Below are 10669 nucleotides of genomic sequence, written 5' to 3' on the forward strand. Positions count from 1 at the left end.
GAATCTTTACAAGATGTTCTATAGATGGCATTTCCCACCCGTAAGGTTAGCCAAAATGGGTTCAAACATCTCACCTTTATGCTGGAAATGTAAATCAGCAATAGGATCATATTACCATATGTGGTGGGAATGCCCAAAGGCCCGTGAGTATTGGAATAGGATACGAAGTTGGTTGAGAGATATGTTAATATTGGACTTAAAGTTAAAACCAGAACTCTTCTTGCTGGGAATAACTACAGAGAAATACAATAAGGGAACAATCTATTTGCTGTTACGCATCTTGACTGCAGCTAGGCTTGCATTTGCACAAAAATGGAAGAGCAAAGAAATCCCCACAGAGGAAGAGTCACTATATAAAATATTAGCATGTGCGGAAATGGACAGGCTTACAATGGTTTTGAAAGACAAATGTGGATCAGTTTACTGGGATAAATTTTACCGCTGGAGAGATTCGAGGAGGACGGTTGGGATTAAAGACTAGCGTTAAGATAGAAATATATGTTATTTTAGAATAAGTACTGTATATAAAACTTAGATGTATATTCAGAAATGAAGAACCAATTGTAAAATGTGGAATAATTTGATAAGAATGTATATACTGGAATGTCACGTTATATCCAATGTTTTTTTTAATTGTATTATAAATAAAATTTTGGGGGAAAAAACTGCATTGGTAATTCTCATGGATAATGTCTGCATTTTATTATCCATGCTGTTTCTCTTGAAGACCAGACTGAAACTTCAGCTTTGAAATAATCACCAATCTCTCAATGACATCAAGCAGCCAGCATACAACAGAGGACTAATAGAAAACAACAGGATCTCAACTTGTCACCAGACCCAATTTCACAAATAAGACATCATACCTGGCATACTGCAAAACAGTCTCTTTGGACACCATTGTGGATGCATATGCTTTACAGCCTACAACAGATTTCCAGGGTAACTTATAATGTTACTTAAAAACAGTCAAACACTACATTTTTTTTAAAAAAAAGCAATCTGTGGAATTAAAAACAAACACCAAGCTGTTTAAAAACATGCTCAGTTTTTTTCACATAAAGTTAAGAAAAACAAAAAGGATTTTGCCTGGCACCAAAGTATGGTTAGTCCTTTCAGTTCCACATACCACACGTCAATTAGAACATCCCGTCTTTTTCCAAAATGTTTACAACTTTTTTGTAATCCTTGCTGAAGTCCTAGGTCTGACATTTGATATAAGGTGCAGCAACCATTAGTTTAATATATTTTAAAGTTTTGGAGGGAGAGCAATTACAATAGATATGCATGTTGCCTACCAGCAGGGGGCATCCAGATACTTTCCTGTTTTTTTCTGGAATAAATTCTTCAAATTCCATTACAACAGCTTAATATTTCTTAAGAGAACAGATTTTAAAAATGGATAAAATCATTCCGTACATATTTCCATTTCTGATGTAGATTTTGAACAGTCAAGTGTTGCTTGTCAAATCACAAACTATGGGGTTTTACAATTGCTATTTTTTTGATTTAATGAATTTTAAGTAATACCAAGTGAGACAGTGAATATGTGCCCACGCTTTTACAAGCCATGCTGTAGTTCTTCCAAGACGATTTAAAATTGAATTTGGCAAGCAGTGCCATATCCTCATACACTTCCTGCATTCAGTGGAGCAGAATCTCCACAGTCAATGGCTAATTGCCAGGTAGATGCCAATTGATAATCTTTCTCCCAACTTCCATTATTTGGCAACTTATATAAGTGGCTGTTGCTTTTCTAATCATTTTGGAGAAAAATCTAGAATACTAGCCATTTTCATATCTGTTGTCAACGCTGCTAATATTGAATATTCTTGCTTTGACAAAATATGCAGAACTGTCTGGTATTTTTAGAGTTAATTCAGATGACAGAGAAAAGGGAGGAGAATAATAAGGAAAGCCCAGGAAAAGGAATGGAAGTGAATCTTTGCCCTCTGGGCTAATTGGAAGATGTGACTTATGACTGCAAGATAAGGAAGGAGTTTAGCAAGAAAAGTTAGATGCCAACAAGAGGAATTCAGATTCTGGCATACCTCCATGATGTGCCATCAGTTTGTAACACTGTTAATAAAGGCTTTAGGATAAACATACCTGGAAGTTCTTTGAAGTGTTTCATTAGTCGGAACCATGACATCTGTATTGTGACTTGGCCTTTGTGACTAGTGTTCATCCTGTACTGTCTTTTGTTTTTAAGTCTAGTAAAGAGCGCAGAGTATGTTTGCTTACTTGCTTTTTGAGGGGGCTGATGTTGCGCCTTCAAGTAAGTCTTTAACTCCTGGCAACTGTCTGCTAGCATTGTGTATACCATAAAGTTTGCCCAGTCCTGAGTTATATAGATCAAGACGGTCAAGAGAAGAAATGGATACTAATCAGTCAGTTATTAAGATTTCAATTTTATACTCAACAGAATTATATAAGCCTGGCAGTAAATATCTGGACCACTATATTATACTGAGCCCTAGTTCTCATTACTGTACTCATTTCTTGGACCTACAGTATACTAAAATAACAAGGGAGGCAAAAAAATGGAGAATAGTCTTAACCATTCTTTCATCTTTGGCTTTTCTTTTGGCAAAGATCAAGCACCTTTACAGATGCAAAAACAACCAGAAACAATATAAAACTTCTTTAGTTTTCTGCAAGCTTTTAGCTATGATGGTTGGCACAGGAACAAAATACTTGGCAGATGTAGAAAGTATCCTCCTTTTTGAGGATAGGCCAATCTGAAAGCATTCAAATAAAATAAAGATGTACTGTTCTTTTTTTAAAATAGTCTGAAACTTTTAACTTTAAATATCAAATTGTGTTGTTGAAAAGGATATCTTTGGTGCTACCCAGCTCATGAGAAAAAAAACTTAATAATTTAGATTATCATAAAAAAAATTCCAAAAGAAAAATGTAGTGTATAGACCACAATATAATTGTGGTTATTACCATCTGTGTATGTCGTGTGTGTGTGCATGTGTGTAAGTGTAAATTCAAAGCTTTGTCTTTAAAAAAAAAGTAAGATTTTACTCTTGCAAAAGAGTCTGAAGAAACAATTTTCCCAAGTTTAGGAAGATCTAAGATCTAATTTCCAGTTCAAAATAATCTGAGCGTTCTGACGTCATACAATTAAAATGTTGCTTGCTACAATGAACCCAGTTACAACGCACACCATTTTTATATAGTGCAGCTCAAACTCCCAGCTTGACTAATTGATTGAGTCACACTTCTTTTTTTAGACAGATGAGTTGAGGACCTTTGATCTTCTCTTTATAATTTGCAATGTGATGCTGGGCTCAGGACCTTGCCTAGCTCTGGCTGCACCCGTATCTCTTCAGATGCGCTATTTATTTGTTTGTTTGTATCCCGCCTTTATTATTTTTACAATTAAATCAAGGGGGTGAACATATCTAACACACCTTTCTCATCCTACTTTCTCCACAACAACAATCCTGTGAGGACAGTTGGGCTGAGATAACGTGACTTCACCTGGTTCCTGAGGCTGTCTGGTCAGGTTCTTCAGCTTTTGAATCTACGATCTTAAATTGAGTCCTAATCAAATATTACAGATCACTAGAATATTCTAAAGCAAAGAAGATTCTAAAAAAAAAAATAATGAACACCTTCTGGTATTCAGGTAAGAGGAAATAATGCTGCAAGCTCAACACCCAATTCATACATTTTACAGAGCAATGACAAACATTTGGACTTCACAATAAAGCAAAAGCATAAGTCAGGACTCTAATACAAAATCTGAATGACATATATTTACCTACTTCTATAGAAATAAAACACTCTGCTTTGTTTTCCAGACTTTCCTTCTTCTTGGAATTACTTTTATTTGCAAGGAAATGGCATACTCCTGTTTCTCTGCCCAACTTTTTCTGTTGCCAGCAGGGGGAGCAAGGAGGCTGAGGTGCTCTCATTCTGTCTATGGCCCAGGGCCTGCATTGCCCTCTCCTGGCCTTGTATAGTGACTGTTCTGTGGCATCAGGGGCTGCTTTTCCTTTTGGGAATGTGTGCAGTGAGACTATTTGAGCCTGGCTAGCTGAAAAGAGCAGGCCTTGTTCACCGCTGAAGGGAAAGGATACATCGGTAAACTTTGTGGCATGCTTTAGTGGTGGGAGTGCCCCCCAAGAGCAAGATAAGTACGCTAGATGATGCAGGCCACAACTTCAGATGTTCAAAGATCTGCCCAGAATTATTGTTATTATTATTATTAAATATTTTAGTAGTAGTAGTATGATTGTTATTAGTATGATTGTGGTTATTAGTAGTATGATTATTATTAGTAGTAGTATGATTATGATTGTGGTTATGATTAAATTTATTTGCAACCCATCTCATGGTTGAGGAGAAGGAACAGCTGGAACTCAAGAGTCCAATTCATTCTCAATACACCACCCGATTCCTTGTTTCCTCTTTTACCTTCTATTTATAGGCAAAAGCAGGGAAGCAAAGGTCTCAAAAGAGAAAAAAACATGGGCAGATATTGCATCAGCTGCTAGCTAAGGGTGAATTAAGACAAGCTGGAGCAAGAGATCTGCTCATAGACAGAGGACTGGGTTTGTCAATCATTGTGCTCCTGGGTAAAAAGAGAACAGAAGGCAGGGGATCAAAAGGATGTGAAAAAATGACAATGTGGTGGGAACAGCTGTTTTGTTAGGATACCCAGACATCCTAACAGATAACCAATAGAGTGACTTCCGCCATAAGCAATATAGGCAAAGTGCAAATAGATGATAACCTTGGAAGCCTTCTTTGGTCAGGCTAAAGCATATAAGGAACGGCTGCTGGAATTGGGTATGTCTAGTTTAATGAAGAGAAGGACAAGGGGGGACATGATAGCAGTGTTCCAATATCTCAGGGGCTGCCACAAAGAAGAGGGAGGCAACCTATTCTCCAAAGCGCCTGGAGGCCGGACAAGAAGCAACGGGTGGAAAATAATCAAGGAGAGAAGCAACCTAGAACTAAGGAGAAACTTCCTGACAGTGAGAACAATTAACCAGTGGAACAACCCGCCTCCAGAAGCAGTGAATGCTCCAACACTGGAAGTTTTTAAGAAGAGACTGGACAGCCGTTTGTCTGAAATGGTGTAGGGTTCCTGCCTGAGCAGGGGGTTGGACTAGATGACCTTCAAGGTCCCTTCCAACTTTATTAATTATTATTATTATTATTATTATTATTATTATTATTATTATTATTATTATTATTATTATTATTATTATTATTATTATTATTATTATTATTATTATTATTATTACTGTTGAACCGCCAAGTCCTGCCTTCATGAACCTGCTGCCCTCCGGCTGGACTGGATTTGTCCTATCAACTCTTGCTCCTAACCATTAAAAAAAAGGGAGGGCACTTCCCCTGCTGCTGCTGCTCCCGGATATACTCCCGGATACTCCCATTGCCCAAACGGGGCCCAAAGAGCATCCCAGAGAGAAACGGGTCCGAAAACCAAGGGGGGGTTGATCGCTTGCTGGCACTGCAACGTGGCAAGTGGCCGCAATCCTCACCGCAACGCTGCTCAGGAGAAAAGCGCGCAGGCACGCAAAGCAAGCGGTGGATTCCAGCGCTCTGGATGGGCGCTTCACCTGATTCCCAGGTTTTGACCGCCAACCAGGGCGAGGAACCCAGAAGCGAGGAATTGCCTCAGCAAGCACAGGGTTAAGCGGGCGCGGCGGTTTCCGGCAATCGGCGACCGCGGCCCCTTTAAGCGTGGAAGGGCTCGCCTTATCTGCGCAAGCGGAGCAGCAGCTGGGATGCGCCGCGGGGAGGAGGGCAAAGGGAAGAGGAAGCAAACGGCCGCGTTTGTCCGGGCAACTTCGGAGGAGGCCTAAATCCGGGGCTGCACCGGACGTGACCGTCCTCGGGAACGACCTGAAATGCCTTAGCCCTTTGCAGCCCTCTGCTCCCTCTCGGCGGGGAGCAGGGCTCAGGCAGAGGCTGAGCAGCATGAACCGGGTCCAGCTAAAGCGCTCGACGATCCTGAAAATGGCCCTTGGCGGTGCGTCGGAGCCGCTGCTCCAGCAGCAGCAGCAGCAAGAGGAGGAGGAGGAAGAGGAAGATAGCGAGGGCAGCAGCAGCAGCAGCAAGGAGCCGCCGTTCCTCTTGCGGGCCGTCCGGATCGCCATAGTGGTCTGTCTCTACTGGTTCATTTCTATCACAATGGTCTTCCTCAACAAGTATTTGCTGGGCAGCCCTTCGCTGCGCCTGGATGCGCCGCTCTTCGTCACTTTCTACCAGTGCCTTGTCACCGTCGTCATCTGCAAACTGCTCAGCCTGCTGGCCTCCTGCTGCCCGCCAGGCTTGGTGGACTTTCCCTCCATCCGCATGGACCTCAAGGTCTCCCGCAGCGTCCTGCCCCTTTCCCTTGTCTTCATTGGCATGATCACCTTCAACAACCTGTGCCTCAAGTTTGTCGGAGTGGCCTTCTACAACGTGGGCCGCTCCCTCACCACCGTGTTCAACGTGCTCCTCTCTTACTTGCTTCTGAAGCAAACCACATCCTTGTACGCCCTTCTTTCATGTGGAATTATCATTGGTGAGTGGAGTCCTCCCAATGGCCCCAACAGAGCAATCCAATGGCTGCCACTTTCCCCAGCATGTGGCTTTATCTCCCATTATCCTCAACCAGCCTCACCGCTGCTTGGGAATGATGGAAGTTGACATTGTGCACCATCTATTATATCTATTATGTGCTAAGTCTTATTTACTGGGGAATAAGTCCATCAGAATTCAGTGAGGTTTACCCAAGAAAACAAGTGTCAAATGCACCGTGGGTCAGAAGAACCTTGAATGGTTTGCTTGCAGGATTTCAATTTAACAGTAGCAACTACAGTATAAAGACTGCTATAATTTAAAGCTATTTACTCCTTATTTTCATTGGTTATGGTGTACAACTCATGGCAGTCAGTAAATAAGAGATTGGGCTTTCTGCATTACCATTTTTGATTTAATAACTGTTTTCCTCAATTCCTCACAATCCTTCATGTCTAAAGTTTGACAAAACCTACTCTAGAATGCCCACTTAAGAGCATCTTAGCATCCTTTGGAAATTAAGTGCCACATCCAGAGTAGCTCTAAAAAGAACAGGGCAATCTTATAGAATCTTAAAAGTGATAAGGAAGTATATGCAGTAATGTATCCTGAAAAGGTATTGTTTCCTGTTGATGCAATATGCATACAGTTCAGATCTCCATTGCTGATTGTGATTGTAGGAGAATGGTGATGCTTGTTAGTTAAATATATGGAAAGGGCAAGGCTACACCTTTGATATGTGGCCATAATAAAAGAGGGAGTTTGTGTTCCCAATTTGCAGGACAAAAACAGAGTCAGATAGTCTGGTAAATCTTTCTTGCTCAATAATGCTTGGAATTAAACTAATGTGACATTTCTTGGTCATTAAAATCAGGTGGAAGAGAACTTGATAGAATTTATTCTGTTCTGCTAACTTTTATTTTTAGTTGCGAACTATTAATATACAATCTAGTGCAGGGGTGTCAAACTGCTGGCCGGCAGGCCAGATGCGTCATGGTGAAACCGCGCCCACCCCATTGCCGGCAATATAAAAAAAGTTGCGATAAGTCGCAACACGTCACGTGATGTTGCGAGTTTGACACCCCTGATCTAGTGGCTTATGCTGGAGAATATAAAGCTTCACTTTTGTAAAGATACAGCTATTATGCTTATAGTAACAAGTTTTAAAACTTAACAGGCACTCTTTGACAGATGATTATGGAGTGAGGGGTCTTACTGAATAGTGATTCAGTCTCAGCAACTGATTTCAGCTCAGACACTGATTAATATTTAGATGGGAGATATTGGGTAATTCCAGATTGTAGATTAAACTGGGATTTTTTTTTTAATCTACCAAGAGTATTGGAGTACCTAGTTGGGAAATTCTGGGAGCTGAATCCACACCTGTTCAAGTAGCCGAGGTTGAAAAACATTGGTCTATTACAGTGATGGCGAACCTTTTAGAGACCGAGTGCCCAAACTGCAACCCAAAATCCACTTATTTATTACCGGGTGCCAGGTGGGCGTGGCTGTGATGGTCATGGCAGACTGGGTGGGTGTGGCCAAGGTGGGCATGGTCACCTTGATGTTGCTCATGGGGAGGGATGCCTATGGGGGCTGGGCAGGGTTCGGGGAGATCCAGGAGGTCTCTGGCAGGTGGGACAGTGGGCAGGAAGCTCGTCCTGTGGGGTAAGGCGAGGCAGGGCTGGGGTGCCATTGTCACAGGGCAAGGCGAGGCAGGGGCCAGGGCGGCTGCTGCCTGACATCATCGGCTCCCGCACACTGAGGCCAGCGAGCAGATGGGGGCCAACAGTGTCTGTCAGCATCCACAGCCTGCCAGCCCCTCGACCAGCGCACTCTGGGGCTCCGCAACCCACTGCCAGCAGTTCAGAGAAGCCGCCTCTGAGCTGGACAGACGGCCGACAGCTGAGGAGGCGATGCAGTGGGTCATGCCCGGGAAAAGGAGAGCATGCGAGGACAGGAGGGATGGGACAGGGGGGAGGGAAACCAGCCGTGCTGGGATGCATCCAGCCACGTGTGGGCGAGTTAGCGGGCGGCTGGTTGAAGAGGGATGGTTGCCATCTCCAGGGCATGGCGCGCGTGCCCAGAGAGGGCTCCGAGTGCCGCCTCTGGCACGCGTGCCATAGGTTCGCCACCACTGGTCTATTATATCTGAAGTTGTAAGAATTTCCAAATTGTTTATTTTACATAGGTATGAGGCTTGCCTCCTGCTTTTTGTAGTCCAATCAGTATATTTTCCATCTCTTTTACATTGCAGGTGGCTTCTGGCTTGGGATAGATCAAGAGGGAGCAGAAGGCACTCTGTCCTGGGCAGGCATCATTTATGGGATACTTGCCAGCCTCTGTGTCTCACTGAATGCTATTTACACTAAAAAAGTTCTGCCTGCTGTGGATGGCAGCATCTGGCGTCTGACTTTTTATAACAATATCAATGCTTGCGTCTTGTTTTTGCCCCTTCTGTTGCTCACAAATGAGTTCTTCACGCTATACCATTTTGACAAATTGGGGAGCATCCATTTCTGGGGCATGATGACTCTAAGTGGGATATTTGGCTTTGCTATCGGCTATGTGACTGGACTTCAGATCAAATATACCAGCCCCCTTACACACAATGTTTCTGGGACCGCCAAAGCCTGTGCCCAGACAGTGTTAGCTGTCTGCTATTATGAACAGATCAAGAGCTTTTTATGGTGGGCTAGTAACATGATGGTTCTACTGGGCTCTTTTGCATATACCTGGGTAAAAGGGTTGGAGATGAAGAAAGTACAGGTAGAACCTCTTCCAAAAGCAAATGAAAAAAATGACAATCCGGTCTGAATTCACCAGTCTTGCATTTCACTGAAGGAATAAAATGAAGTTTAACTAGCAAGAGACAGCTTAATGTTTCCAAGCAAGCGTAGCCTGTGATTACTCATGTAGAAAATAGAAGACACGCCAAGGTTTCCAATGTACTGCATATTTGCTATAATAATCACTGGAAAGGGAAAGGATAAATTTTTCACAAGTGATTTTCTTTTGCAAACGCCTCGTCTTTAGTAAAGGTGAGGGTGCACTGTTAAAAACTACTTTAAACAAGTAGGAATAGGTAGGTCCTTTCTCTACTTGCTTGAAGTTATGTGTGTTTTCTGTTGATACAAGTTTCTCTTTGTCTCCTCACACATCACACTCAGCAGTCTAGTGTGTTTCCTGGAGAGGCAGGAGAACAGTTCTCTTAGTTGCTGGCTCTCCTGCCCTTGTGGGGCAAACAAGTTGCAAGGAATGCAGGTTTGCAACTTGCCTGGCAAAAAGGTAATCCCAATGCCAGGATTCTCAAGCATTTTTCTGCCAGTGCTTCTCAGCACATTTATCTGGACAGCCTAACTGGGGGACGGGGGGGGGGGAATGAACTAAAGAAAATAGAAAAAGAGCATTGAAAGGCCCCCTGGTTTGGTTTCTTCCAGATCTTAAACGTCTTTAGGTAATCAACTCTTTTTCCCACCACTGTTGAAGAAACAGATGTCAGCGATTATTAATGGACTCTTACAAAGTTAACGTATCGGCATGTCCTTGCTCTTAAAGTTCATTTCATGAGAGTGCATTCGTTTTTGATATGCATTCTCCTTTCTGAGAGGGCCTTCTTGGCTTCAGGAGCCAAACTTCATTGGAATGTATAATTCCATTTGCCTTTGACCTTTGCTAGTGTCCTTACCTTGTTCTCACTTTCCTAATTTTGTGTTGGGAAATGTAGATCCCCATTGTAGATCTGCAACTGATAAATGTGTTTAATAAAACGTTGATTTGTTATTTTCAGAATGGCTCTTTGTTTTGTTTGCAACAGTAGAAATGATAGGGAAGTGGAGCAAAAGGTACTGATAATATATTGCCACACAGGCAAAATACTTTAAAACCAACCCTGAAGGAGAAGTAGTAAAAAGTTATTGTCCTAATAGCCTGGTTAGAATTTTTTCTGGATGCATCAGATTAGCTGCTGTGCTACAAAGACTCTGGGCTTAATGGCCATTCAGTTTGATTCAACAAAACTTTACTTCCTTAACCTATGATGGATTGGATAAACACAAAGGCAAACATAAATACAGATAGTCCTCAACTTAATAATGGCTACGGGTTGTACAGTTCATAA

General features: G+C 42.3%; 1 protein-coding gene across 1 annotated transcript; it reads left to right on the forward strand.

Annotated features, from left to right (window-relative positions):
• Nucleotides 1-5762: 5762 nt before the first annotated feature.
• On the forward strand, nucleotides 5763-10338 carry SLC35C1 (solute carrier family 35 member C1). Its single transcript, XM_015819445.1, has 2 exons — nucleotides 5763-6553; nucleotides 8807-10338. Exons 1-2 carry the CDS (start codon nucleotides 5965-5967, stop codon nucleotides 9364-9366), a joined length of 1149 nt encoding a protein of 382 aa, XP_015674931.1. The 5' UTR covers nucleotides 5763-5964; the 3' UTR covers nucleotides 9367-10338.
• Nucleotides 10339-10669: the final 331 nt, after the last annotated feature.

Source organism: Protobothrops mucrosquamatus, unplaced genomic scaffold (genome assembly GCF_001527695.2).
Source record: "Protobothrops mucrosquamatus isolate PMUCROS unplaced genomic scaffold, P.Mucros_1.0 scaffold922, whole genome shotgun sequence".
Taxonomy (NCBI): domain Eukaryota; kingdom Metazoa; phylum Chordata; class Lepidosauria; order Squamata; family Viperidae; genus Protobothrops; species Protobothrops mucrosquamatus.

Excerpts from the sequence above, each read along its gene's own strand:
- SLC35C1 (XM_015819445.1), top strand. The coding sequence starts at position 5,965 with ATGAACCGGGTCCAGCTAAAGCGCTCGACGATCCTGAAAATGGCCCTT. Across the intron at positions 6,554-8,806 it reads TTCATGTGGAATTATCATTG|GTGGCTTCTGGCTTGGGATA; the intron begins GTGAGTGGAGTC and ends TTTACATTGCAG.